Source organism: Botrytis cinerea, chromosome 10, assembly GCF_000143535.2.
Source record: "Botrytis cinerea B05.10 chromosome 10, complete sequence".
In the NCBI taxonomy this organism is placed as follows: Eukaryota; Fungi; Ascomycota; class Leotiomycetes; order Helotiales; family Sclerotiniaceae; genus Botrytis; species Botrytis cinerea.
Window position 1 is genome coordinate 1,388,293 of NC_037319.1, and position 26,766 is coordinate 1,415,058.

At 43.9% G+C, this 26,766-nt stretch overlaps 9 protein-coding genes across 9 annotated transcripts; 6 read left to right on the forward strand and 3 right to left on the reverse strand.

Annotated features, from left to right (window-relative positions):
- The first annotated feature begins 2,556 nt into the window (after window positions 1-2,556).
- Window positions 2,557-5,957, forward strand: BCIN_10g03650 (hypothetical protein). The gene is made up of 3 exons (XM_001549959.2): window positions 2,557-4,074; window positions 4,130-4,351; window positions 4,404-5,957. Exons 1-3 carry the CDS (start codon window positions 3,517-3,519, stop codon window positions 5,463-5,465), a joined length of 1,842 nt encoding a protein of 613 aa, XP_001550009.1. The 5' UTR covers window positions 2,557-3,516; the 3' UTR covers window positions 5,466-5,957.
- Window positions 5,958-6,062: 105 nt separating this feature from the next.
- On the forward strand, window positions 6,063-7,681 carry BCIN_10g03660 (hypothetical protein). The gene is made up of 2 exons (XM_001549958.2): window positions 6,063-6,841; window positions 7,057-7,681. The coding sequence occupies exons 1-2, from the start codon at window positions 6,743-6,745 to the stop codon at window positions 7,288-7,290; spliced, it is 333 nt and encodes a 110-aa protein (XP_001550008.1). The 5' UTR covers window positions 6,063-6,742; the 3' UTR covers window positions 7,291-7,681.
- Window positions 7,682-7,710: 29 nt separating this feature from the next.
- On the reverse strand, window positions 7,711-9,331 carry BCIN_10g03670 (hypothetical protein). Its single transcript, XM_001549957.2, has one exon. It carries the CDS (start codon window positions 9,070-9,072, stop codon window positions 8,482-8,484), a length of 591 nt encoding a protein of 196 aa, XP_001550007.1. The 5' UTR covers window positions 9,073-9,331; the 3' UTR covers window positions 7,711-8,481.
- Window positions 9,332-9,376: 45 nt separating this feature from the next.
- On the forward strand, window positions 9,377-13,575 carry Bctfc4. The gene is made up of 6 exons (XM_024695578.1): window positions 9,377-9,881; window positions 9,938-11,009; window positions 11,059-11,845; window positions 11,901-12,131; window positions 12,183-12,542; window positions 12,602-13,575. The coding sequence occupies exons 1-6, from the start codon at window positions 9,631-9,633 to the stop codon at window positions 13,006-13,008; spliced, it is 3,108 nt and encodes a 1,035-aa protein (XP_024551372.1). The 5' UTR covers window positions 9,377-9,630; the 3' UTR covers window positions 13,009-13,575.
- A 24-nt stretch (window positions 13,576-13,599) lies between these two features.
- BCIN_10g03690 (hypothetical protein) lies at window positions 13,600-15,449 on the forward strand. The gene has a single exon (XM_001549955.2). The coding sequence runs from the start codon at window positions 14,055-14,057 to the stop codon at window positions 15,285-15,287; it is 1,233 nt and encodes a 410-aa protein (XP_001550005.2). The 5' UTR covers window positions 13,600-14,054; the 3' UTR covers window positions 15,288-15,449.
- Window positions 15,437-17,985, reverse strand: BCIN_10g03700 (hypothetical protein). The gene is made up of 4 exons (XM_024695579.1): window positions 16,920-17,985; window positions 16,506-16,857; window positions 16,257-16,451; window positions 15,437-16,156 (listed from the first exon to the last, which is right to left on the reverse strand). Exons 1-4 carry the CDS (start codon window positions 17,085-17,087, stop codon window positions 15,495-15,497), a joined length of 1,377 nt encoding a protein of 458 aa, XP_024551373.1. The 5' UTR covers window positions 17,088-17,985; the 3' UTR covers window positions 15,437-15,494.
- Window positions 17,986-19,527: 1,542 nt separating this feature from the next.
- BCIN_10g03710 (hypothetical protein) lies at window positions 19,528-20,477 on the forward strand. Its single transcript, XM_001549953.2, has one exon. The coding sequence runs from the start codon at window positions 19,903-19,905 to the stop codon at window positions 20,338-20,340; it is 438 nt and encodes a 145-aa protein (XP_001550003.1). The 5' UTR covers window positions 19,528-19,902; the 3' UTR covers window positions 20,341-20,477.
- Window positions 20,478-21,119: 642 nt separating this feature from the next.
- On the forward strand, window positions 21,120-22,758 carry Bcmtw1. Its single transcript, XM_001549952.2, has 2 exons — window positions 21,120-21,376; window positions 21,448-22,758. Exons 1-2 carry the CDS (start codon window positions 21,323-21,325, stop codon window positions 22,432-22,434), a joined length of 1,041 nt encoding a protein of 346 aa, XP_001550002.1. The 5' UTR covers window positions 21,120-21,322; the 3' UTR covers window positions 22,435-22,758.
- A 14-nt stretch (window positions 22,759-22,772) lies between these two features.
- Window positions 22,773-26,389, reverse strand: BCIN_10g03730 (hypothetical protein). The gene is made up of 5 exons (XM_024695580.1): window positions 25,343-26,389; window positions 24,894-25,292; window positions 23,867-24,834; window positions 23,654-23,816; window positions 22,773-23,603 (listed from the first exon to the last, which is right to left on the reverse strand). Exons 1-5 carry the CDS (start codon window positions 25,482-25,484, stop codon window positions 22,984-22,986), a joined length of 2,292 nt encoding a protein of 763 aa, XP_024551374.1. The 5' UTR covers window positions 25,485-26,389; the 3' UTR covers window positions 22,773-22,983.
- Between the last annotated feature and the right edge of the window lie 377 nt (window positions 26,390-26,766).

Consider the following 26,766-nt stretch of genomic DNA (forward strand, 5'->3'; position numbering starts at 1 on the left):
CTGAAACATGTTGACAGGGTCGTTGTATGGACTTCCCTGGCTTCACGGAGTTAGGGTTCGAAATGAGATTCCTAAATGAGTTCAGATGTGGTGCTTGTTTGTTTGTTTACGGTGTGTGTTGCCTTTTGGAGCATGCACTGCTGCAGCTGCTGCATGTTAATTTCTAGAAAGGAAACTTAGTATACGATGAATGATGTATTGTGGAAGTTTGGGAAGCAGTAATGTTTTACTTTTGGCTTCTGTTGTTTTGTAGATCGTGCTGCGATGCATCGTTGATAGCACAGATGGCTTAGATGATCTCATGGGAGTTGCAAGCTGACCTGTTCGACTGGATTACAAATATATAAATATGGAATGATGTCTAATCGCAGTGAGGCTTACAGAACGAAAGGATCTTTGCAATGCGATGCTACTATGTATCGGCGATTAGTCGTTTGTTTTGCCTGGTGACTTGTGAGTCCGTAGGGATTTCTAATTTTCTATGAAGGGGGCAGAGGAAGAGGCAATTAGGGTTTTCGTATGCGGTGGTACATGAAGGTTTCTGGAGGAAGGAAACTTTTATGCGTGATTGCGAAATTGTAAAGATTGGCGTGCATTATTGGTGATCTAGAATTTGAGCATTAATGTATGCGCGAAAAGATTATGATCTCTTAAAGCTAATTGTTGGTATGGTACTACCGTTATGTACATTGTAAGGACGATGGACCGACCCGTTCACCACCTGAATGGTTATCACGACTATTTATTGCATCACCAACTCTCGAATTCTGGACTCTAGATCTTTTCTTCGACAGACGTATCGTACAGACGACCTACAAGGCTATGTAGGGGCTCATCCTACGGATAGCCTTTTCTGGCCTCCATCGCGATATTCCCACGAAATCCTGGAGGATACTCTTGGCGCTGAGAGATACTCTACTGATGTAATTTGTCAACCTGCAATCTTTGGAGACTGCAAGGGACCATTCGGGATGTTTAATCCTCATCATCGCCAAGCTGGTAATCCACCAACATTAGGGCCAGCATGAGCTAATCTAATAGGGTACCATTCTTTCACAGAGTAATATCGCTGGGACACTACCATGTATTGTGCCTCTCTACTTGAAGAATTATCTATCCAATGGAGGGGCTTAATAAGAAAGTTCTTACTGCGACGATTGCTTATTCTTCCTCTTCAGCTACACACCCTCTCTAGATACATTCTTTTTTGTTTGACTGCTGACTCCCTTAATTTTCGGTACCGAACCCCTGTTCTGAGCACGTCCTTCTCTTCCCCTTTCGCTTCTGCATATATTTATGAAATTCTGAAACGCCAAACGCAACGCAAAATCTCCACATCTACTTGATCGGATTATACCCCCCGATCTACGAACTCTTTTGAGCCAATCAGTATCTACTCTGTATGTGTTGCTAACCTTTCTCTCAATCTTCTTTGAGTGGTCGCCAGGAAGTTGAAGACCTTTCGTTTGTAGGTAAACACGGTAGGGAGATGTGGTTGTAGACAGCCAATAAATACACCTACTAAGCCACAGATGAAGGGTCTACTTGGGCACAGATAATGCCAACTTCGTCATCTACCATGATAGCTAATTCGAGACTATTGAAACGAACAACAGAAATGACTGCCATCCCATCGATCCTGTGTCACCACCCCCTCTTCGGCACTTGCATCCTATCAAAGTATCACAACACTTGGGAACATACAATACTACCAATTCATCTATTAATCAATATAAATCTGCATGTTGAAATTTCTTGCCATACCCGCGACATTCTGTGTATCGTGAACAACAATAGAGCACGACAATTATGCCGAGAAATCCAATGTCCACTGAGTCGTTCTCGCCATTGTCATTATCTATCGTCTACTATCTAGACATGAGACCAGCTATCAGACCTTCAACCGTCTCTCGCCCATTCCGTCCACGATCGCCAGGTAGGAAGCCTCAGACTTGCTACATCAAAATACGTATGCACACCATCTTCTGACCAAGGCCATTCCTCTCTACCTTAAGAACCGTCCACAAGCAGCCTAATAGTAGACCCATACCAAGACCCAAGTATGTATCCACGACACGATCAAAGATGAGACGATAGGCTAATCTTTGTGACAATCGCGGGCTGTAGGTGATTCTCAATCCATCGTCCCCATAATTTTTCCATTCATCGCCCTCTTACTATCCTTCTGTGTGCATGATATTCGCTTCAACTTTCCCCTTTTCACAACTTTACACACTCTCAAGGCAAAAGGAAGAACATGATTTGACACAAGAACCCTATCATCATCGACCCCATACACAAGACAAGTTACACCTACTGTACCTAATTCAATTCTGCAAGGTCGCCAAGGCCTATCGACATAGAATTTCTGTACCTTGCAGCGGTAGCCCAAACGAGAAGTGTACTGCGTGTGTTAATCCCCGTCCACACATCATCCAATCCTGAACATACATTGGAAGAGGCAAACACAGCTTTGATCCTTGCTAAACTCTACATACGTAACCCATCCATCCATGGTTCAATTTCGAATTGTGAATTCCCAGCTTCTTTCTATACGTCGAAGAGAAGAGTTTGTAAGGTTAGGTTTTTGATATATTGAGTTCCGTTTCGCCCTGGTCTCCTGGCTAGTAACAAAAGAAAAGAGACAGAAAGAGAGAGAGAGAGAGAGAGAGTATCTAGGCATTGTAACTTACTCGGTACATATCTAGAGATATCCTTCATCTTCGCCTTCTCCGAAGTTATTGTCTGCTGGTTTTTCCTGCAATTAGATTCTATTTTCCTTATTCAATCCCTCAATTTCGATTCGACTACTCTGTCTAGAAGGTTGTCTTATTTTGACTAGATATTCCCACTGGCACACTACATCTACCGCTGCCCGCTACCCTACCAATATCAATACATCTTATATTTTCTATTCGAAGCGCCCAGGGTTAATAAATAAAATTCATTTATTTTTCCCCGCGGTGCATATCCAAGAGGAAAGGTATGTACCCATCGTACCCATCCATTTCACTAGGAATGGCATTCCGAAGAAAAAGCCAAGACTTAAAACATTTTATTCATTTCCAATCTCCTTCCCACCACCTCCACAAATTTGACTTCTCTAGATTTCTTATTCTCAGCTTTTACCTTTTACACACACATCTTTTCTTCATCGACGTCTGGATAACGCCTTTTTTGAACATTTTTTGTTCATTTACATTCCTTCAACATACTTTACCTTCCTTCTATCTTTCGATATTTCGATACTCTTGACGATCGATCCTTTTTTGTCTTGAATCTGGTTATTCACGGAATCTATCGCCTACTCCGCTCGCTCATTCACCTACGAAATATCTAACGACGCAAGATCGTCTACTACAAACGAAGGCACCCCTCGACATTCCAACTTTACACCTCATGCTGGTCTGGGTTGTATATTAAACCTCATCTATCGATCGATCATCACATACTTTATCAGGTCGATCTGAATACTCTAAATACAACGCCTAGATCCCTTAGATATTCTTCACAATTATGTTTTCCTCTTCGATATTTGTGGCGGTTCTCGCCATGGGCAAAATAGTGGCTGGTGAAGCACCATCAGGAAGTTCCTCAACAACAGCAACCACCCCCGCCGCAAAGGCTGCTGCCGCTGCCGCTGCGGCTATCAAAGCCAAAGCATCAATGTTCAACCAGGATTTTCATGATTACATTTTTATTGTTCTTGCGTCTTTGATCGGTGGTATGGTTGTTTGGAGAGTCGTCTTGGAGTCTGTCAAATACATTCGAACCATGGCATCCCTCAACAACGAAACGCAAAGATATTTCGCTGTTCCTTCTTCCGGTTTTGCGAAGTTCAAGAAGCATGTTCTTTATGCTCCTGTCTTTAGCAAGAGACATAACAGGGAAATCCAAATGGGAAGAGCCATCAACGTTGGTACTCTGCCTACCAGATTTCAACTTGCCTTCCTCTTGGCTTATTTCGGAACGAACATTGCTTTCTGTGTTGTTAGCATTACCTGGGATCAGTCATATGCTACCGTAGCGCAGCAACTTAGGAATAGAACCGGTATCCTTGCCGTCGTTAACATGGTAGGTTTGAAGAATGATGGGTTGATATATCCATCACGTGTTAATTATCTTTTAGATCCCCCTCTTCATTATGGCTGCCCGAAACAATCCTTTGATCAACTGGCTCAACTGTTCTTTTGATACTTTCAACCTTTTGCACAGATGGACTGGAAGAATCGTAACTCTTCAAATGATTGCCCATGTTGCTGCTTGGGCTGCTTCCAAGGTTTATGCCTCTGGTTGGTCTGCCGTTTGGGCGGCGATTGGCAAAAGTTCTATGCTAATGTATGGTGCTATCGTAAGTTGTCTCTGAAACCTAAACTATTGAGACTTGTACTAAAAACTCGTAGGCCACGATCGCCGCTGTTGTGATCATGATCCAGGCCAGCTCGCCTATCCGCCATGCCGCATATGAGACCTTCAAATATCTTCACATCGCACTGGTCATTGTTGTCATCATCGGCATCTATTACCACTTGAAGTTATCTGACCTCCCACAAATAAAACTTCTCTGGGGAGCCATTATCCTTTGGGTTGCTGAACGCGCCTATAGAGTACTTACAGTTGCATACCGCAACTTCGGAAAGGGTGGATCTCGAACATTGGTAGAAGCTCTTCCAGGAAATGCCGTTCGCGTTACCGTTGATATGGCACGACCATGGAAGTTTAAGCCCGGCCAGCACGCATATCTTTACATGCCATCCGTGGGACTATTTCAATCTCACCCATTCTCAGTCGCTTGGTCAGAAGAAGCCGAGGATTTATCCGAAGAGAAGTTAGCCATGAACCGTCAAGATATCCTCGCTATGCAAAAGACAAGCATGTCCTTTGTCATTCGAGCTCGAACTGGATTTACTGAGAAGCTTTTCAAGAAAGCCGAGGCTTCCCCAGATGGAAAACTCTATACCAAGTGTTGGGCTGAAGGTCCATACGGAGGAATGCATATGATGCACTCTTACGGCACAGTCATGTTATTTGCCGGAGGAGTCGGTATCACTCATCAAGTCCCACACGTGAGAGATCTCGTTGCCGGCTACGCAAATGGAACTGTCGCAGCCCGAAAAATTGTTCTCGTCTGGACCATTCAATCGCCAGAACATCTTGAATGGATTAGACCATGGATGACGTCCATTCTCGCAATGGATAAACGTCGCGAAGTTTTGAGAATTATGTTATTCGTCAGTAGACCAAGATCGACAAAGGAAATTCACAGTCCATCGGCTACCGTACAGATGTTCCCTGGTAGACCAAACATTGAGACGCTGATGGAAATTGAAATGGAAAATCAAGTAGGAGCGATGGGAGTATCGGTGTGTGGAAGTGGTGCGTTGAGTGACGACGTGAGGAGCGCAGTGAGAAAACATCAGTATAACGGAAATATTGATTTTGTGGAAGAAGCTTTCTCCTGGTAGGAGGGAATACCGGTGCACGGGAGTATGGGTATGGGTGTGGCTTGGAAACGAAAGTAGATCTTCATTGTATATTTTAGCTTAGGGGTTGATGGAATAACCGTGGGTTGGAATCGACGAATTTGATTTAGCTCGATATTGGGATCATGGTTCTGGTGAGCTTGTGTAGCTAGTGAGCGTAGTCGGAATGCATATATGATTAGACGAATCATCATTCATACATCATTGTAATCTTTGTGCTGCGATGTTCTAAGAGCCTGTATATGTTGTGAGAAATCTCGAGAAACTAGTTAGGACTTTTATTGGAGAACTGGATTGTTTACTTCCCAATCCTTTGCTTGGTTATGAGTGTTGGAAATTTAGAGTGAGGTTGCATCCCCCTTGTTAATCTAATCACCGCCCAGAATGAGGGGTGTAGCGAGGAAACGTCTAGATGATTTAATATTAATATGCATGTAATAAATGATTGTAAAAGAAATAAATGATAGGGTCTCAAACATTCGGAAAAATGCTCAAACATCTGTCATTGATGGATCACTCAGCTGATTTATACAAAAGCCAATTAATTCATTAGCTCGTGTTTCTCTATCTATATTAACAGCTCAAAGGTCATTTGATCGATTGATTCCCCGATGCATCCTTCCACCCATTCACTTATCTCACTTTACTCCTCACGCTAAACGATATATGTCGCGATCCCATCCACCAGCACCGCCATTCGGATAAGGCGATAAGAGACGATAAAGCCTTTTGACGACAGGCAAACCGACAAACATCTCGTCAACATTTGACTTGCCCATCTCACCTATTTCCACGGCGAATACCTCCATACCTATTGGATTGCACACTTGACTTCTTCTCCTCTGGAATTCTATGCACATATCGAAACTCTGCAAACACACGTTCATACCGCCTGACGTAATTTCCGACCCAAGACGAGAAACAACAAAGCCTGACGGGACCCGACCGCTTTGGAAACCTTCTAGATAAAATCCAAATCCAAATCCAGATCCAAATACGATCTCTATCTGCATTTGCGTCGCCTCTACACGTATTGATTCTCTGCATCCTAAATCCAACTTGACTCGTCGCTCGCAGAGAAGAATAGCATCAAATTCCCACCTCGGTCTCTACACAATCTCGAAATCTGGAGAATACCCCCATCTTCCCCTCCTTCTCATCTTGACAAACTTTCCTCTTCCCCCCACGAACAGATCCGCAAGATAGAGAAGAACGAAAAGATCTCACAAAAGAAGAAAGATACCGTCGCAGACGAAATCATGGGGCTTTCATATAATACATACCTAACCAGTAATAAGATATATGGCTGCAAGGGCTGCAAGACACATTTGAGTACGCACGAGGAGATCATTTCACGGGTTCGTTTTTTCCCTCTTCTTCTATTTCCCTTATGCGTTTCTTCTTCAGTATATCTATATCTGTATCTGTATCTATACCTATGTCCATCCTCCCTTCCCCGCACAGTTCCCAACTCCCAATCCTCACATGATATCACATCCTCGCTCTTCTCCCCCTTCCTCTTCTCCCCCCAGCATCTCCAGCCTTTCCAGCACCCCAAACTAACCCTTCACAGAATTTCCGCGGCCAACACGGAAAAGCGTATCTCTTCGGCACCGTTGTCAATATCCTCCCAGGCGACCCCTCAGAAAGAAACATGACGACCGGTCGCCACATCGTCAGAGACATAACCTGTAAGCGCTGTAATGAGTGTGTGGGCTGGAAATACGACAAGGCGTATGAAGCTAGCGAGAAGTACAAGGAGGGAAAATACATCCTGGAGGCGGAGCTTTTGTGTAATGTTTGTTAGTGGAGGGCGTGAAATTGCAGGGAGAGATGATGAGGAAAGAGGAAGGAAATGGTGGGATGGTAGAGAATGAAAGGCGAACGGAAACATGGAGTCCGGCATCAGGATTTCCTTTACTTTTAAACACACTCGATCGACCACACAGCGACTACATGTCTGGAGTTAAGAGTTTCGAGAGCGGGCTATGCTATTGGGTCGGGGGTTTGCGTTACAGATGAGATGGTGTTTTTTGTTTTCCTTTCTTCATCATGGGAGTGTCTATGGGTTTCATTTGGGAGAAAGGAAGGATGGGAATGGCGATATGGATGTGGATATGGATATGGATATGGATACGGTATTAGGAGGCATGCAATTTCCCTGAAAGACTGATTGGTCGTTACTTGAGATACGTACAGAATATTTATGCAATGATCTGATTTAATCTGACTCGATATGATATGATTATTTAGGGGATGTATTTCGGGTGCTAGGTTATGGATACGGCTATTTATGATGCTACCCGCAGATTTGGCAGAGGAGGAAAGGTAACCAGAGTAAAGGTTATGCTGAAGATGTTTCGACTGCCACGCAGGCTCGCGATTGAGGATTCGGAGCGGAAGGAGCTTGTCCTCCGATTTATAAAGTACTAGGTGTATGATGTAATGAGCATGTCAAAAGTGCTTCCGATGGTTGTATAGTGGTACCAGTATATCTATCCGTATTTGAGAATTGCGTGCCTCCCTTCAACATGCGATGTCCGATCTACCTCCTCCAGGATCCCACAGAATGATCGGAACGTCTCCAGCTTCTGTGATTTAACCACAAGGAATTCCTTTCAAATCGTGGAGCATATCCTTTTTTTAAGGGCTTCCATGCAGTGTCTTCTCGGTGTATACTTTGTATATGATATGATGATCTCGGCAGGGTTGGTAGGGTCGAATTGCGAAGGTTATGCTTTAGATATAACACCTAACATTTCAGCGCATTGAAATTGTTCGATTGTCAGGTCATCTTATTTGCGAGTGAGCTCTTCATGCTGACAACAAATCTGCAGTGCAATAATCGAGATTCAAAGACTTCGGCCGAGTTGTTGGAAAATTCTGCGAACCAAAAGTTGTAAGGCAGCTCTGTTGTTCATCATTCCATGACACCTAACCATCCGAGTCATTCGGATGTTGAGATGACTCCTGGAATAGTAATCCACTCAAACCGCCTTCAATTCTGTCGAGGCTTCACAATTCCATCATGCATGATATAATACACGATCGTACTATCATCATGCAACGTCGCCAAAAGTATCCTCTTCTGTCTATTTTCTCCCTGCCATTTTCCTCCCACAATCTCCTCGCCATCCTCTTGAGAACCTTCCCTTCCCTCAGCTCCAGACCCAGGAGGCACAGTTCCCACCGCGTCAAACACCTCTGCAAAGCGTGCCAAACTCCATTTTTCCTCAAGGTGCGTAGGTAAGACCCATTCGCGCTCGGGCAATTGCGCAATGGTTTCTCCAGAAGAATGCTCGGCTTTGAGAATGGCGACTTGCTCGTCGGGGTGGATGTAGGCGCGTCGGGGTGGCAATCCGGAGATTAGAGGACGAGGAAGACGGTGCGAGGTTAGAGGGGAGTGCGTATGGATTGTGAGCGAGGTCCAGTCGTGTTGGAGTTGCAGGTTTTGGAGAATGGTGGTTGCAAGATGGTGGAGGTAGGCGGGGTGGGTGGTTTCGACGGTGGTGGGTGTTTGGGTGTTCAGGAGATTCTGGAGGGCGGAATTGGGCGGGAGGGAAGTGGTAGGAGAAGTGGTGGAGGGCATTTTATGAATAGGGTTCTGTTTGATTAAGGAAGGTTGAAGAATTGTGTTCAGAGACTCATTCGCTATGTTGTATTTTGCGACAATCAATGACTTTTTCTTATCACAAATTTGTACACATCTCATTCTTTCGCGGGGCTGAACGAGATTTAGGCGGGGGAAATTTTTATCTTTTAAGGAAGGCGGTCTATGATATTTCATCAGCCTTATGCAAGGCTGAGATATTAAACTTCTAGATCTTGTTACTATTGTTCCTTCCGTCGAAATAAAAAGAGCGACATACTTTTCTATCCAAACATTTACTCAAGACTACCTTTCTATTTCTTACAGCGCTACATTTGAGCACCTACGGGAAGCTCTAGATTCTATTTCAACCATTTCAGATTTCTCGAGAAGATGGGTTCCTTGAATGCTTTTTGAGAGAGAAATATACACATTCATTACAACTTAAGCAGCTGAGGTTGCGCATGATAACCACAAAAGCCAATAAATCCTAGATGAAAAGTCTGAGAATTAATACAGCCTGTGAGAGACATCGATATCTTTAGAATATCCGACAAAATGTCTGGTTACTCTCATGACATATCACCGGCTCATGCTTTCACTGGTCAAGGTCACCAATACCCGGATCCAGAAGCAAGCCAAAGTCAAAATTTAATATGGCCTACTCATGCTTCAACCCCAGCGCAAGACACCGGTGTTCATAGCCTGGACAATGCAAGGGCCGAATTTGCGGCAGCAAGTACGGAGCAGAGAAACCAGAGACGAGAGCAGGTGGAGGGTGTGGATGATATTCTAGATATGGATTTTGGGTAAGTCTAGTTTGGGAGAAGAGCGTATGTTGGCAACTTGTTTAACATTGTTATAGTGGTGATTCAGATGACTCTGATCCTGATTATCGGGAATTTGGTAAAGGGATTCGTAAGATGCAAAATGAGGTGCGTCAGGCTAGACACTTGGATAGTGATGATGACTCCGATGAAGCTCCCACTGGCCGAAAGAAAGGCAAAAAGCGCGGTGCCAAGGGAGGCAGAGGTCGTAGACCGGGTATTAGAGGTCCACGGAAAGCAGCGGAGCCAACTGGTGATATCAAGTTACGGTTAGGTCAAGCCAATCATGCATTCTTGAATGGGCGTTGTGAAGAAGCTAGAGATATAGCTGCAGAAATTGTTCGAATTAATGCAGAGACTTACGAAGCATGGACTTTACTATCCGCTTGCTTCAAGGAATTAGGCGAGTACAATTCGGCTGTCAAGGCTCTGATGGTTGCTGCGACTTGGAGGCCGAAACATCCCGGTGCTTGGTATGCTGCCTTGAATTTTGCTTTGAATGAGACGGGCGATCTAAGATCAGAGTTTCTTATCTCTGCGCAATACGCTGCTCAGCAGATACTTAGAGCAGATTCACAAGATCTGGAGGCTCGGAGAATCAAAGCTTCTCTCATGCTTGAGCGAAGGAACCTTAGTCACGCGGCCAAAGAATATGAGATTATTCTTAAGCGTTGCCCGTTCGATACGGAAGTTATTCAAACATTAGCGTCCATTTACGTTGATCGAGGGCAGGTAGAAGTCGCCATGAAACTTTACACAAGAACCCTCGATAAATTCAAGAAAGCCGATGTAGAAATTGACACACCCTTTGGCTGGACAGATGCCTATGCATATGTCGAACTTTTTGGGCTGATGGAAAAATACACCGAAGGTATCAAAGAGCTCAGGTCGGTAGCCCGTTGGCTAGTTGGAAGAGGTGAAGAGGATTTTTGGGACCAATTCGTTGATGATGATCGAGAATGGGACGATGATCATATTAGAAGATCTGAATGTTCCCAATTTGATGCCAAGACATTTCCATTAGACACATATGGTCCAGGCTTGCCCGTCGAGCTACGAGTCAAACTTGGACTATACCGATTATTCCTCGGTCATTACACAGAGGCTATGGTAAGCCAGCTCACTCTCCCTCATGTAAAAGTGTTTCTAACATACCCAGCGTCATTTTAGTTATCTTAAAACCTCTGACTATAATGGCCAAGGTCTTATTGAAGAATTTCCTCACCTTTTTGAAGAAGTCGCTGATACTTTGGCCGAAAAGGGCTATAACAAGGATGCTTTGGATTACTATTTACCATTGGCACCAGGCGTTGGTTCCGAAGGTTCTTCGCTGCAATTCAAGATGGGTAAGTGCTGGCTTGGTGAAAAGTCTGACCAAGAGGCCGAACTCTGCTTTCAAAATGCAGTACAAATGGAGGTGGACAACATTCCAGCAAGGATGGAGCTCGCTAAACTTTATGAAAGACTAAACGAAAAGGACCAGTCTTTCATGTATGTAAATGAAATCATAGCAATTCGACGAACACAACGTCAAAATGAGAACCCATCATTTGGAACAGGATCCTCCGACCCTGCGCCTTCTAAGAAGACACGTAGGAAACATACATCATTCCCTGGCATTCGGAGAGGACAGTCTCGTTATGCGCCACGCAGGCTCCTTAATCCGGCCGAAAGGAAGAAGGAAGAGGCCGCCAGAGCGGAACATCTACAGGACCAATATTCTATTATGAAAACAGAACTTGAACAGATGAGAGCTGGGGATCCAACGGCAACCTACAAGTGGATGGAGGCTGCTGAAGATCTTATTGATGATTTTCGAGCCTTCAAAACATTTTATCCTTGGGATAAATATGTCAAATTCTTGGGTTATACTCACGATGATAAATTTCAAGCGGAGACAAAACTGGAGACTGATTTGACGGAGATGGCTGATCGATTATCAAAAAGTAAGAGAACGCTTCCCATCCCTTGACTCTACTTACAAATTATTGACGCTTTTAGAACTCGGAGCCGATGCCGAAGACAGGACTAGTGCTTCATCTGCTAGTATTCCAGCTGATTATCGGGGTATCTCGTTCAGCTCTTGGCTAGATATATTTCTCGAGTATGCAATATGTCTCGCGAAGGACGGGCATGATCGAGAGTCATATGAGATTTGCGAATCTGCTAGGGACGCCATTGTCTTCTATCATAAGCGCGAGGATATGTTCTTGATTCATGTATGCTGGGGCAGTAAGTTGATAGGTTTTTGAGAAGTTAACATTCTTACTAATTGCTATACAGCTTGTGCTTTACTCTGTAATGACGAGGAAATGTGTATCAGAGTGGCGAGATATTTTATGAGAGAATATCAATTCACCACAGATTCTTACAGAATGTACGCAGCCATTGCGAGGTTGTGTCAATCGCCAGTCTCGTGGTATTGTTCAGGCCCCGAACAAAAGTATATGCTTCGTCAAGTCAAGGCCATGGATTTCAATCTCGTCGATAAATCTCGTCGTCAAAGAGGCTATGCAGAGAAAGCTGGCTACACATCGCAGGACAAGGACGGAAAACCAATCCTTAACGATGATATGGACGTCGCTCTCCTAATGTTATACGGCCATATCCTTTACTCGGGAACAAGTTATGCCTACTCTTTAAGTACTTCAACCCAAATTGATATATTGGACAGATCATTCTGCTAACGAAATAAATCGTAGACTATTTCCTGAGAGCTTATGCACTTGATCCAAACAACGCTATAATAAATCTGAACATAGGCCTTGCTTACGTTCATCACTCGCTCAAGAGACAAGCAGATAACAGACAATTCATGATCCTTCAAGGTCTGACGTTCCTTTTCGATTATTATAACTCACGCATACAGTCAACCATTCTCGAGGAACGTCAGGAGGCTCATTATAATTTGGCCAGAGTTTATCATATGCTTGGTGTCTCGCACCTTGCGATAAAATACTACCTTCGTGTACTGAAAGAGGCCGACGACCAGGAGAGCTCACGAGAAGATATTGAAATTGATACTGCATACAATCTCAAAATTCTTTGTATGGTCACAGGTAATAAGAAATTGGCAAATGTCATAGCCAGGAAATGGCTCGTAATTTAATCGATTGGATTTTCGCAAATTCTCCGAATGAATGGTACGAAGCGGGCCGGGCGGAAAAGGGGCGAATTAAATAATTTGAGTTTGTGCATCCCTCTTCCGGTCCAATTTTATAATCTGCACAATGCAATCTAACTGGAGAATATCAGTTTTGCAGGACATTGATCAAGAAGCCCGATGCCGCATTTAGGGCACTATTATAGTAGCCGCAGTGACCCTGCATTATATAGATGCGCGAAGTGGGTTATCGGGTTGATTGGAGAGTATTAAACCGGCTCGCGAGTCGTGAAACCACTTACATATATCAGCGCAAAACCTCCAACGGCAATAAATTTTAAACTTTTTTCCACAAGTTGGTGAACAGACTCAACAGAATCTTTTTGAAAGTGCAGATTAATTCTCAAAACGTTGCTCAGACGTAATATCCGAGTCAAGCAGTGCAGTTCATCAATACTATTATAGGGCTAGGTATCTTTTGGATGGAATCTTGGATGGAAGCTTCGGCGTATACTTCGGTTTCATCTCCTACCGCGCTTGGTACCTGATTCTAGAATGCCATTTTGATTCCCAAACAAAATTCTCACATGATGACTAGCGATGTTTGATCGATTTTCTTTGAATATCCCCACTGTTGTTGATGTTAGAAGGCACCATAAGATCTCAACCATCATGATTCCCTCCTTTGCCTCATCCCACGGCTGCTTTTCCTTTCTCTTACTTACGCCGCAAAAGGCTTACGACCATCGTATTAATCTGAAGCCAGCATAGCCTATTGTACCATTGCACATAGCTAAAGGCCTTTTACACGTTGAAACGCCTCAGGAGCACTAGCGTACTCTAGCTTCTTCAAGCGCTCTTGAAATCCTACCTATATGAAACAAGACAGCTCTTTGCCTTCGTAAAACGTGCTGTCTGATCTTTCTCGAAGGTTCAGAAACCCCAGATCATTAAGAGTACTTCCCCATTCAATAACATTTCAGGAATGTACTTTTTCTGAACATCAGCAGTATCACCTCCCTGCACATACAAATATAAATATATATATATCCATGTCTTCTACAACAGCGGGAGCTGGTGAGGGCGGAGCTCCGCAGTTACCAGTTATAGGAGTTGGTCAGAATCATAGCGAAATCCCGCCGGTCGTCAACGAAGCCGAAAAGAAAGAAGAAGGAAGACCTTTAACTCCAGGTTCAAGTGCGAATGTTACTCTGAATGGAGCAGTTGGGGGTGCGGAACACACAAACGAGGCACCTAGTATCAACGTCATCGATCCGCACAATAATACTATTGAAGAAATACCAGCATACCTTCCGGCCGAAACCGTAGACAATGGAAATGCCATCTTCAACGCTACACAGGCTCTCGCTTCAGATTCTGACAACGCAAGCAACGCTCTTGCAGCACCTCCGCCTTATGAAAAACTGGCACAAAAAAATCCGAAACCAACAGATCACCTCTCAATCACCATTGGACCGGCCGTTATCCTCCTATCCGACATCGTCTTCCCATGCATAATATACTACGTCTGGTTCGACATCCACCGCTCCCGCTGGGCCAAAGCTTGCGAAGCATATCCCAAAAACGAATGTCCGCTCGAAAAACCAGAATACGACAAAGACATTCTCGGCTATGCCATCATCTGTTTCGGATTCGGCGAACTCTACATCCTGATCGTGCGCGTCGCACGACTTCTCAAGTATCGTGATCTCTGTGCCCCGCTGCTCTCGAGATCCAAATGGGAATTGGATGCCACGTCTTGGGTATACGGTGTTTCGATGCTGATGGCGCTCATCCCATTTGTGGTGGGAAGCGAACTCGAGATTCCGGAACTGTATCTCTATTCTCCGGGCTTCCTGATGAGTTTCCTCGGTATCGTCATGGTGATCTCACTTATCCCGTTTAAGATTCCTATCGGTATCAATTCTCACGCGCGGGGTTCGCCCATGCGTCCATTTATATACTATGCGGCGGAAGATTTCATCGCGGTGGATGGATTGCAGGATCGAGAGTTTCGAGTGCGATATAATGCACGATATGATTCATCGCCAGGGTTTCGAAGGATGTTTTTACATCTGACGTTGTGGTGGATTTCGGGCGTCCTCGTCTATCTGGGCTGTTTGAGCGCGGTGATTTGGTCGCTAGAATTTCATTATGCGTTTGGATTGTCGTTGGGGGTGCTGTTTGCTTATTTGGCTATTTGGGCGCTGTCGAGTTATTATTGGGTCGACAGAGTAATGAAGAAGGAAAAGCGAGCGTATGAGGAGAGGGTGGCGAAGTGTTGATGTATATATAGGATCATGGGCTTGAGGTTTAGATATTTGGATATAGGGAAATGCGGGTTCCGGCACATAAAGAACCATTAGCGAATGCCTTTAAACTTTCTTGAGATTTTGGAGATTCATACATATCGTTATAATAGAAGATACATTTTTGGAACCTTTTCATCTTTTTTTTTGTGGGATTATTTACATGGTTTTGAAATATACATATTAACAAGTGACAGCATGGAATTCCGTCATGGGAATCCGTTCCTTGCCTCCAATAGTACCGTATTCGGGTATCTCCTCCAACGACCCTCCATGAGCATGATACTCGGGAATTTCCTCTAATGGCCCTCCACGTGCATGATATTCGGGAATTTCCTCTAGTGATCCTCCGTGGGAACGATACTCGGGAATATCCTCCATCGATTCCCCATCAGCGTGATATTCGCTACTCATCACAATCCTGCCCTTTTGATCCTGGGTCAATCCTATTTCCTCCTCTTCAAGGTTCCTATTTGAACTCGTCACGCGACTATTTTGATACGCGTTTGCATCTTCCGAATCGGTTCTCCTCCTAAGTACAATCTTCCCATTCTCATCCTGAGTTAGATGCATTCGATCAACGTCAACTCTCTTCTGATCTTCTAAATCATTTTCGTCATCTTTTACGTCGCATCCTTGCAATATAAGAGTGAGCGTTCGTCGGTTCGTGCTCTTGGCTGATTTTCCTGGACCGTAGCTTTTGCCGTCGGCACCAGATCCTAGCTTTCTGGAGGCGAGAGAGGTGTGCATGTCATTTACGAGTGGTCGCATCAGCGGGATGGATTGCACGATTATGGTGCCAGCGACCTCGGCGGAATACCAGACCATAGACAGTCCTTGGCGCCCTGGTGATTTGTTAGACTGGGGGCGTGGAGGTTGTATGGATATGAATAGGGCAAGGAATTTGAAGAAGAGGGTAGAGATGATGTCACTTTAAAAACTTACAAAAATAGTAATCATTATAGGCATCGACACTTGGATCCTCCATCCAGGCAGTTCTTACAGCTGAGATGATGGCGATCACAACCCCAAGACTCATTGTGATGCAAAGAGCGATCTTCTCTTTCAGAGATATTTTCAATTTCCATGTGACCATCCATGGGAATAGAGCCAGTATAAAGTCCGCCACAATGTTGAAGACTAGATGGCAAGGTTAGTGATCGACAATCTTATCATACGGATTTTGGCACCCACTATTTCCCCCAACCTTGATGTTATGAGCTGCTTGGTAATCCACGCAAAAACCAGGCATCCTCCACCAGTTCTGGTATCCGGATTTACCACAGTATTTGGACCAATCTACAAAGACTTTGAGGACGAGGAAGACGTTGAGGATGATGAGAGTGGCCACGCAAACAAATTTTTGCCAGGTATTTGTCATCCTTAGAAGAGTTACTGCAAATGCGGATTTGCTCCATGTTTGGCCGGCGGTAGTGAGGCAAGATGATATGGATACGAGAATCAGCATTCGATCATTCCAAGTCTTGACGACATATCCAGTCGCAAATTCGTAGGAAATGAATATGTCGGCTGTTAGAAGAACCACCTAGTACATGATGGTTAGCTAAACGAAGTTCGTGACTTGATATCTCAGAAGAGTGTATTCACCCAAGAAAGTATGAGTATATAGTCGTCCCACCAAAGGCCTTGCCTCCTTAGCTTGCACCAAAGTCGAAGAACAAGACACACAGTCGCACCTCCGAAAAGGGACCAAATGCCGGCATTGACCTCTTTCTCAGGGGATACAAAATGATGAACTGCGCGCGAAGAACTCATAATAATTCTAGTAGAATTTTCATCGTCATCCAAAGCAAGAGGAAGAGACGAAAAGTGATGGGCAAGATCCCACGCGGTTGTTGGATCTAGAATATTGTACAGATTGCGTAAGGCTAATTGTTGAGGGACTGCGCGAAGTAGATGCAAGTTTTCTAGAAATAAAACAATGGGAACGAAGGGCACGGGTCCATATCAACCCGGAGGATTTTTTGATCAATGGATACGAAAATACCAGGACCTAGGCACCTTTGAAGATAGTTCTGGGGGAGAAGCAAGAAAGACGAAGCTTTCCATGTACAAAAGCAATGGCTTTTCCCAATATCTATCCAATTGGGGTTCCATAAGCTTGGTAGATGAAACTGCGATGCATATTGCAGGTCAAAATACGGAACTGTCCGCGCATTCAGGATCTCAGATGGCGTTCTCTGTTCTCCTCTTTCTTCTCCTCACTCCCTTCTCTCTGGAGCGGATATCAGGTACCAAAGTTAGATCCAGACTAGAAATTTTTATATACCCTGCTGAAATCTGCAAGGGATCGATATAAGAAACGTGTCTTATGGGCCAGGCAGCTCGCTTGAATAGATTGGAGCCCCTCATCACTTTACCACATTTAGATGCACAATAATAATGAGTTCGCAAGGTCTAGTCGGATGTTAATTAAATTATAGCATCTGAGTACGTAGAATGGACGAATCAAACAAGATAGCCGACCATCGAACCATACACAATAGTGGAATTCTGCATGTGAATAAAGTGCAGAGGAAGAGAAGTAAAGATTACATCGCAACAAGCTTTTCCTTTTGCTCCCGTGAATGGATTTAACAACATGGTTATTCCTTTTTGCGATGAGTAAAAAGGTGTCGTGATTACGAATTAAGGTTCTGGTGTTTCTAGTTTCGGAAAATTGGGTGTAGTAGGCTGAGTAGCACCGGCAGTATCAGTATCTAATCATAGCTAATCGCAACTAACTGTAGACTAAATCCTACAAGCTCAACTTGGTCATGGTGACCAAGACTTTTATCACACCATTGTTCATTTTATATTTTCATGCCGGTTCTTGAAAGAGTTCGAAGGAAGGAGCTACTGTAGAAGAGCAATGCCGTGTCACACCCAAGAACTTGTCCGATGACATAGAAACATGGTAAAAGTTTAATTGGCGGAAAGCTCCTACGTCTCGGGCCGTCGTAGGATTTGGTGATACCTCCGAAAGTACCCTGAGTAACAAATTTCAAATTTCAAGCTTTGCCGTCAGCTTTCAAGATTTTGGCAGGTACACACGGGCATTGGGAGCGTAAGGAGATGGAAACGCAGGTATATAGCCCGACATCCCCGAGAGGTTTGAAATCAGGAGTAGGAACATACCCTTGATGCGTCTAAAATTGAATTGCTTTTGAACAACAACAATACACTCGAATTATGAAGTCATGGCAATGACAATAGCAGTGGCACAATCTTGCATTGTCACATTTCTTCAAGGCATAATCCGGCGGGGAACCCTCGGGCCTCGATTAATCCGCCGGAAAGGATATTTTGGTTGTCACTCACTCCATCTTTGAATATGGGTAAAAACCTAAAATGATTAATTGGTAAGTGACTTTTCCCCATCGCATCGTTCGATTGTTGAACTCCAACCTGTGTACTCCTTAGTAGACTCATGAATGAATGCGATGATACGAACGCGAGATCTATGGTGACTATCCAAATCGTCGGGCAAACTTCTCGTTGTCAGGTACTTGCCCTCTAATTCGACACCAAAGTTCAGGAAATTAGTCCAATCTCCTAGAAATAAGATGTTGTCGCCTGCGACATTATTGTCGTACGGTCGTGGAGATTATACTCACCGTCATCTATAATCTAATCAATCTTGGTCCCCTTTTTTGAATTTGATAGATTGTACACTCGGAAAAGCTATCCGCACAAGACAGTGTCTTGGACAAAATTAGACAAACAGCCGCATATATAGAGGAAGGCGCAGCATTACAAATACAAAATCAGCTGACTTTGACTTTGGCATGGCATAACAATACCCATTCTGCTAGATAAACTTTCGCTGTTACTATCCGAGTGGTGTGATTTCAGATATCGGAGTGCTTTGTTTTCAGTATTCTCGGGAGAATGACCATCCGGTCGCAAAGAGGTCGGCCGTGTTGGTAGAGACAACATCAAGCTGGATATGCTCTTGCAATGAGTAATACCACAGCTATTTTATATGCTGTTGGTTGCTATATTCATAGAAAGTCGGATGTCTTACTATAACCCTCGTTTCTAACAGCTGTTATCATGGCTGCCAACACCAGTATCTATAATTATGAAAAAGATACGTATGTGCTCCCGAAACTGTGGCTCGGATGCTCTTGATGCCAATTGTTACACTATGGAAAGTATATAAGATATTGTCCTGTCAGTTCATATTTGATAAGCCAGACTTATCTTTTCTTTTGACTCCTTACAACATACTCCTTGAATTAGTACCATGCTCTTATGGTACGATTGCCTGATTACCTACCGCCCCTTATCTTCCAACATGCACCGCTTCTTCCAAATCGCTACCTTTCTCCTCACATTACTCCTCGTAGCCACACATGACAGGAACATCCCTAATAGCGTCAATAAAGACATGTCAAAGCTCAGCTCTGATCTGACAACTACCAGTACCATCACCGATTCCATCGAGCGTAGAGATTAGACTTTCACAATATGGGGAACTGGCCGTAGCGAGTATTCTAGCAACACGAGCATCGAACCTCGAGCTTTGTATGTGTCTGAGACTCCCTCTTTTGCAGATGGGTTCCCTACTACCACAATCACGGACGCAATGACTACCCCATTGGTAGCTCGTGACGACACTGTGACACAGGGCAGTGATATCTTGTACATCCCCAATCCATGTACCTTTGGCTTGGTTGTTGCAGCTACCATGTCTCTTATTAGTCCTGGCTCATCATCAACCATCGATCCAGATTCAAAGCCCGGGAAAGTTGACCCAAAGTACTATGGGGATTCTACCATCTTTTGGGTATCTGGGATTATGCTAAGCAGAGCCAACCCGGGGTATATGCACACGATCGTTATGTTTTATGATTTTGGTTATGTTTATGTTTATGATTATGGGTTTATCAAGCTTGGACCTGGTAATTGTTTAGCCTGGATACCACGGATTTTGATCAGTGGTTCAAATGTCTCTCCTTTCCCTTCTCTCAAAGATCTGTCTCTGCGTTTTGAGTATTGGTACTGCGTGATTCTTAAGTTTTGAGGCCTGTACTTCTTGTTCTGTTATCAACGTTTTGCTTTTGAAATATTGCATCTCCCTCATTGGATATTCATTATCTCCAAACTTCTTCCATAGTTCTTAACAATCACAATACAGCGAGATTGACTATGACCTTGCCAGCAGTCAAAATGTGTAACCCCAATGATAGCATAGTATCCATATGACCTGTGACCTGTGACCTGTGACCTTTGACCTTTGACCTTCTAGTCCTCAACTCACAGCCACGAGAGTTCCTTGTATTTGGGCGCAAGTCAATGTTAATTGTTCATCTGATTTACTACTCTCGCTCAAAAAGGGGTTGCTGCACATCTGTAAAGGACAATGTAACAAATTGAAAATTTCTCTATAAGCAGATCTCGCTCCCCACTCAGATTATTAACTCTTTCAAGACAAGTTTTGTTGCATCTCTGTCTGAAAAGAACAGGAAAGAATAGAATTTTTTTTTTTCTTACACCTTCACTACATATATAATTTCGTATCTCTTATCTATAACCTATCTTAGAATGCTTTAAGAGATAATAGATAAGTAGGTAGTTTACACATATAGTTCTCCGCTGGTATGAAACCTAGTTACCTCTTTCCAAAACAAATAAATGTTGAATACGTAGTCATGATTGAGTTTTACTAACATGTATGTCAAGAGAAACCTTCCGCCAAGTTTGAGGGGTCACCGGGGAGTCGTGATTGAGTTCACCGGGAGCGCAAATACAATACCAGACTCGAAATCGCGCTAAAATATATCCCTGCCAAACGCGTCCCCCGCAATTCTCTGTCAACATCTTCAACTTCGATTCTACAAGGGATTCCACGCAGTAGAATTACTCTTCTCCTTGTGGCATTACTTAGTTAATTGTTTGTACTGATTATCTTTGGATTCTCTAACATTATCCGCGGCTTATTTAAATATTCGGAATAGCCATTGTCGTCTTTTCCTCACCGGCGCAAACTAATATTCACCACAACTATGAGTGCCGCAGACACTGCTCTCCTCACGGAGCATTTGACATACAGACCCATTGTAAGTTGTTGAGATGTGATCATACTGACACTGCCCAATTTGAATATTGCCTATCTCTAACATCATCGTAGGCCGTCATCGACGACATAATAAACAGTATCAATCTCCTGGCCTTCCGGGCCATCGATGCGCTCGAAAAAGGTCTTTTCGCCGCCCCTCCCTCCTCAATTGGATTCACACCCACATCCACTCTGTCTGCCGAAGAAGTTGCGACACAATGTCAACACGAGATCGAAAACGGAGTCTACAAGTTGGAAACATTGCTCAACGCGAAAATTGACAAGAATTTCGATAAGATGGAAATTTATTTGCTGAGGAACGTTTTTGCTGTGCCGCCGGATGTTAAGGATTGGATACGATTGAGTCATTATGAAGGATTGGATTTTAGGAGTGTGGAGGAAAATGGAGAGGGGGCGGATGGGGTGCCCACGTCGGAAACGGTTACGTTGCAGAGGAAGAGGTTGAGGGAGACGATGAAATTGAATGCGGTGTTGAGGGCAGAGAAGGAGAGGAATGAAAGAACTATTGCGGCATTGAAAGGAATCATATCGCCAAGTCCAAGTTCGGCTAAGAAAACTGTCAAGGCTGAGGATGGCACGGAGATGGAAGTCGATGTGGAGGATGATGAGCGCCCCTCATTGGCATTCTTGCAGAAAAAGGGCAATTTGACGAAGGATGGAAAACATCCTATTGCGACTACGACCGAATTCGCCTTGGCGCAATTGCCTGCGCTCAAGCAGTTACTGGATAATCTAGGACCAAGGCTGAAAGAGTTATCAGAAGGCGACGGCATGGCTGGAATGGTGGGAGAGCAAGAGAAGAGTTGGAGACGAGAAAGATTAGAATTCATTGAAAAGGAAACGAGACGACATCTTGAAAACGTGCGAGGCTTAGAACTAGGTTCGCAAGGTGAAGTGAGAGATGGGGAATGGCAGGGCGAGGGAAGGAAACTCGGGAACGGAGAAGTGGAGGATTTAGAAAAGGTTGTAGGGATGTTTGAAAGTCATGCTGCACCACCAGAAGACGGAGATGGAGATGCGATGGATGAGGGAGCGTAAATTCGTTATTAGTAGCACAATTCGTGAGGTTGATATTGGCGTTTTAAGGATATACCCGAGGGTGGGCTGATTAACTGGCGATTTAAAAGCGCGGATGAACATGTCGTTTTATACATATACATACAGCTCTGCAATAGTCTAGTTTTTTGAAACCTGAGATTGAAGAAATAGGAGAAGGATCTAGCACCTAGCTGGGAAGCATTACAGCGATATCTTCTACGAATATGCCAATCCTTGCTAGTGAGTTGGATGTATTGCATTGCAGAACGCTTTACTCGATCATTATTATCCGAGAAAAAGAAAATAAGAGCCTCACAAACTTCACAGAAAAGTAGTCTTGATTAACTAGTATTAAAGCCACACCCCTATGATGCCATTACTCCCCACATCTTCGCTGGATACATATCCGATGCAATATTATCAATCAATTTCCCTCTATCCCTAGAAAATTCTCTCTAAAACGCCCCGCATATGCATTTATCAACACCCATAACGCAGACCAGCATGTTCTCATTGTAAAACTCCCAATTCCATGCACTCCCCAAATAATTATAGTAATCCGTTCCAAATCGCCCCCACAAAAGCTTTCTGCGCAGTTTCTTCTCGATTTCCACTCTCGCTAGCCCAACTCTTGACTCCCTTCCCAATGGGTACCAAGCCTGGCTGAGTTGGCAATTCAACATTCGGTAATGCGGAATCGCCAAATGGTACGGTGTCGTAGGCGCCGGATGGCATGGTATCGTCATCGGTAATGGCACTACCGGAAACACAAGGTTGGCCTCTCCATACCACTGATTGAACTCTCATCCATAAGCCGGTGATATCATAGATATCATTTTTAGTATAGAATAAACGACAGTTGGCAGCTTCGTATTGAAATTGCAGGGGTGTGAATGTTTCATCGTCGTCGTGCATGTTATTTCGAAGGTTGAAACGGCCGCCGGACATTAGTCTTGATGTGGATCCGAGAGATACGTTGGCTTTGATGTTAGGGATGTACTCTGGAGCTGGGTAGTCGGGTAGTTCGAGTCCCTGTTGAAGATATGATGCTTGTGCGTCTGGTAGAGCTTCGAGATGAGATGCGACGCCATTGTAGGTCAATACTTGGGCGCCTTTAGAACCACATACTCCTTGCTGAGGACCTGGTTGGGGGCGACCTCCAACGACAACTATAGGAATGTTAGCGGAAAGAACAAATGCAAGTAGAGGATTGACGTACCACTTCGTACACCACCTTGAGCTTTCATCATCTCGGCAAAGATAGCACACGTGGAGCCGCAACCGCCATCCATAAGCATCACAATGTTCGAAGCATTGAACACCGCTGGGGGAGGGTTGCTTTCATCTAGGTAGCCTGTGATATTAATGCCTCCTGATTGGGACTATGGTAGGAATTAGCATGAAATTAGTTACGGTTGAGTAAATGGCCTACCATCGTGACGTGATCTGAAAGGTTGTAACGAAGTTCCGCAGTAAAGTTATCACCATAGATCGGTGTATTAGGGTCTTCCTGATTCCAACTTTGAAATGGCTGCCCATTGCCATCAAGCTCTGATTGTGCCTGAAAGAGATAATCATGACTGGCATCGTAAGTTCCGGCACCAGTAAATATGGTACCCATATAATTGACCAGCGGGGTGGCTCGATATCGTGATGCTCCAAATGGAACCAAAGATGGGAAAATTTGTTTAAAAGCATCATATCCGCTGAATAAATCACCGCCTCCATTTGCTTGTACGTCCACGATCAAGTATTCCATTTTGGCCTTCTGACATTCAGCCAAAAACTCACTAATCACTCTTTGTTGTTCGGCTGCTGCTTTGCCATCCTTCTGATAAGGGTCGATGAATCCCTGCATTGCTAAAATTGCAGTCTTGGTATCTTCGAAAAAGTATCCGCTTGTATAGCCGTCCGGATGCATAACGATTGGTTCGGGATAGCCTGTAAGTGATGTAATTGATCTTGCTGCTGTCTTAGTTTTAGTACTCTGTCGACTATCCGAGGCTGAGGAACTCGAATAGGTTGATTCTGATTCCGGTAAATCTACAGCGTTGAATAGATCTTGTCCCGATGATATGGATGTAAAATTGAGACTTGTTGATGCATAAATTTCTGCGTTTATGCTGGTTCCATTGGCGAAAGTATACTGGATAACATCGGCCGAAAATCCATAAATATATGCTCCAGACGTAAACATTCCACTGCTTCCGAAAAACGCCAAATTCGGTATTGAATAAAACATTTGATTATAGTTGGCATCGTTATCTTGATAGACACTCGTACTCTGGCTGATAAATTCAAGATATAAAGTGGCATTTTGGCCATTGACTTTAATTAGTGGTGATGCTGTCCAATTACCTGTTTTGGATAGTGTCATGTTGTTCTGCTTGTCAAGATCATCTATGCAAGGTTAGCACTTACTAGACGATGATCGATTAGATTGAGGCCCCTGTACATACATTTGAAATATATCTCTGGCATTGCCAAGCCGTCGGATGATATTGATACTATTGGTCCATCTGACGTACCGAAGGAGAAGACGCTCATCAGGGGAAGAGGTAAGTTGACGTGAAAATCATGAGGCAATATGTTTCCCAAAGAATGGAGATCCTTTTCAAACTCCCACTGGTTTGCATAATATCCCGAATTAACATTTTCTTTAATCTCAGCTAGACCTCCTAGCATATCAGCGCCAGGTAGCGGGTAGCTTGATGGAGGGTCTTTGAGATAGGCTAGGGTACTCTGGAACTGCCAGAATGGCTCTATATAATCAACAAAATCTGATGAGCGCTGTACATCCAAGGGCACAGATTGAAGGCATTGAAGAGCAAGGGAAGCATTGAATCTTTGGGTGCTTGCTAGATGATCACGTTAGTCACCACTTGTGAGTATACGAACTTTGTTTTACCTGTTGGATGACCATGGTTATGTGTCTTGATGACATTAGAAACTGCTCCACAGCCATCTACTGTCGCCGCTACTGCTGAGTTTAACAAGACACTCGTTGACACCAAGGCCAGCAGCCTTAGTCTAAGATTTTTCGAAAACATTTCAGACAAATTGAGATTGATTTTGGGTAGAAACAAGCGGGAAAAGAAAAGAGAAAGGGATCAAGGCAAATAAAGGGTACGGCTCACGAAAACAATTGTAAGCAGTGCTTATTATCTTCGTCTTCCTATTATTTTTTGAAACTTAGAATCCTAGACGGAGTTGAAATATGCTGGACTGATTAGGTAACGTGCTTCCTTTGAGTGGCACAGTAATGAAGCGAAATGAGAATATTGCTTTATTTGGAGCGGTGGCTCACAACCTTATTGATCCGACCAGAAAAAGCCCATACAAAAGATACAATCAATCTGAATAGTGCCAGCTCATTGAGGCGTATGGTAGATATCAATGCAACTGTGCCATCAACATACGCGTTGCCTCCATTGAATACAAAAGTGAATACGATTTGCCAATCAAACTCTGAATCCTCACTGTTGGAAACAACGATTCGGTAAATCTCACTTTGAAAACTCAACATTATTCACAAGACTCGTTGAGGGCTGTGTGACAGAAATGATATCTCCCTGCGGATAACTAGTGAATCAGAAGGTCCAGAATATGATATTGATATTGATACGCGACTTCGACTGCGCAGTACTCACGCGCAGATTGATATACCACTCGTTGCGACACCTCGAATGTGAGAAAACGCTAAAAAGAAATGTCCAAACATGTTTGCATTCATGAGGTTATTGTTTCGGGACATTTTCCGTTAGAAGACCATGATTTGCTGTCAACCACGTCGCTGCATGGCATATTTCTCACAATAGCTGCTTTCTCAACATGCTGCTATCTATGCAGTTCGAGATGAAGGCTTTTTGATGAAATTATGAAGAACGATATGTGCGTATACGGATGATCAGATAACGCCTTGGTGAATGCCCATAGGTAGTTAAAATCTTCGAACAGATGTGATGGTAGTCAATCATAGGTAGACACCGCACGTGTAAAAAACTATGCGTAGAACAATATGTCACGTGACATGATCCATATGAAGTAGCCTTAACTTTCAATTGCAGAAGAATCCCGAGGGTGTCACCTTCCCTATTAGAACGATCTGAAGCTCACCGACATTCGATGCAACAGACAGAGGAAGTTCATCATGCGGCGTATTAAATTTGTTGTTGCTACGATTTGCCTTGCCCTGAGAGTATGATTTCAACATATCGCCCCGCCGGTTCGTCTACTTGACATCTCCGTCATCCGGGGTAGCACAACCACCTTTCATGTAAATCAAAGCTACACGAATACGACCTCTCTCCAGGCAGTTGGCTCCCTCTTAAC

What these genes read in the sequence shown, in the direction of transcription:
- BCIN_10g03670 (XM_001549957.2), bottom strand. Translation starts at nt 9,072, where the DNA reads ATGCCCTCCACCACTTCTCCTACCACTTCCCTCCCGCCCAATTCCGCC.
- BCIN_10g03650 (XM_001549959.2), top strand. Translation starts at nt 3,517, where the DNA reads ATGTTTTCCTCTTCGATATTTGTGGCGGTTCTCGCCATGGGCAAAATA. An exon ending in TCCTTGCCGTCGTTAACATG is followed by an intron (nt 4,075 to 4,129) that starts GTAGGTTTGAAG and finishes ATTATCTTTTAG; the next exon opens with ATCCCCCTCTTCATTATGGC. An exon ending in TGCTAATGTATGGTGCTATC is followed by an intron (nt 4,352 to 4,403) that starts GTAAGTTGTCTC and finishes AAAAACTCGTAG; the next exon opens with GCCACGATCGCCGCTGTTGT.
- Bctfc4 (XM_024695578.1), top strand. Translation starts at nt 9,631, where the DNA reads ATGTCTGGTTACTCTCATGACATATCACCGGCTCATGCTTTCACTGGT. An exon ending in GTCATTACACAGAGGCTATG is followed by an intron (nt 11,010 to 11,058) that starts GTAAGCCAGCTC and finishes TAACATACCCAG; the next exon opens with CGTCATTTTAGTTATCTTAA. An exon ending in GATTCATGTATGCTGGGGCA is followed by an intron (nt 12,132 to 12,182) that starts GTAAGTTGATAG and finishes ATTGCTATACAG; the next exon opens with CTTGTGCTTTACTCTGTAAT.
- BCIN_10g03690 (XM_001549955.2), top strand. Translation starts at nt 14,055, where the DNA reads ATGTCTTCTACAACAGCGGGAGCTGGTGAGGGCGGAGCTCCGCAGTTA.
- BCIN_10g03710 (XM_001549953.2), top strand. Translation starts at nt 19,903, where the DNA reads ATGACTACCCCATTGGTAGCTCGTGACGACACTGTGACACAGGGCAGT.
- BCIN_10g03730 (XM_024695580.1), bottom strand. Translation starts at nt 25,484, where the DNA reads ATGTTTTCGAAAAATCTTAGACTAAGGCTGCTGGCCTTGGTGTCAACG. An exon ending in TAACCATGGTCATCCAACAG is followed by an intron (nt 25,293 to 25,342) that starts GTAAAACAAAGT and finishes GTGATCATCTAG; the next exon opens with CAAGCACCCAAAGATTCAAT. An exon ending in TCAAGGTGGTGTACGAAGTG is followed by an intron (nt 23,604 to 23,653) that starts GTACGTCAATCC and finishes ACATTCCTATAG; the next exon opens with TTGTCGTTGGAGGTCGCCCC.
- BCIN_10g03700 (XM_024695579.1), bottom strand. Translation starts at nt 17,087, where the DNA reads ATGAGTTCTTCGCGCGCAGTTCATCATTTTGTATCCCCTGAGAAAGAG. An exon ending in CATCAAGGTTGGGGGAAATA is followed by an intron (nt 16,452 to 16,505) that starts GTGGGTGCCAAA and finishes CTTGCCATCTAG; the next exon opens with TCTTCAACATTGTGGCGGAC. An exon ending in CTATAATGATTACTATTTTT is followed by an intron (nt 16,157 to 16,256) that starts GTAAGTTTTTAA and finishes ACAAATCACCAG; the next exon opens with GGCGCCAAGGACTGTCTATG.
- BCIN_10g03660 (XM_001549958.2), top strand. Translation starts at nt 6,743, where the DNA reads ATGGGGCTTTCATATAATACATACCTAACCAGTAATAAGATATATGGC. An exon ending in ACGAGGAGATCATTTCACGG is followed by an intron (nt 6,842 to 7,056) that starts GTTCGTTTTTTC and finishes AACCCTTCACAG; the next exon opens with AATTTCCGCGGCCAACACGG.
- Bcmtw1 (XM_001549952.2), top strand. Translation starts at nt 21,323, where the DNA reads ATGAGTGCCGCAGACACTGCTCTCCTCACGGAGCATTTGACATACAGA. An exon ending in ATTTGACATACAGACCCATT is followed by an intron (nt 21,377 to 21,447) that starts GTAAGTTGTTGA and finishes ACATCATCGTAG; the next exon opens with GCCGTCATCGACGACATAAT.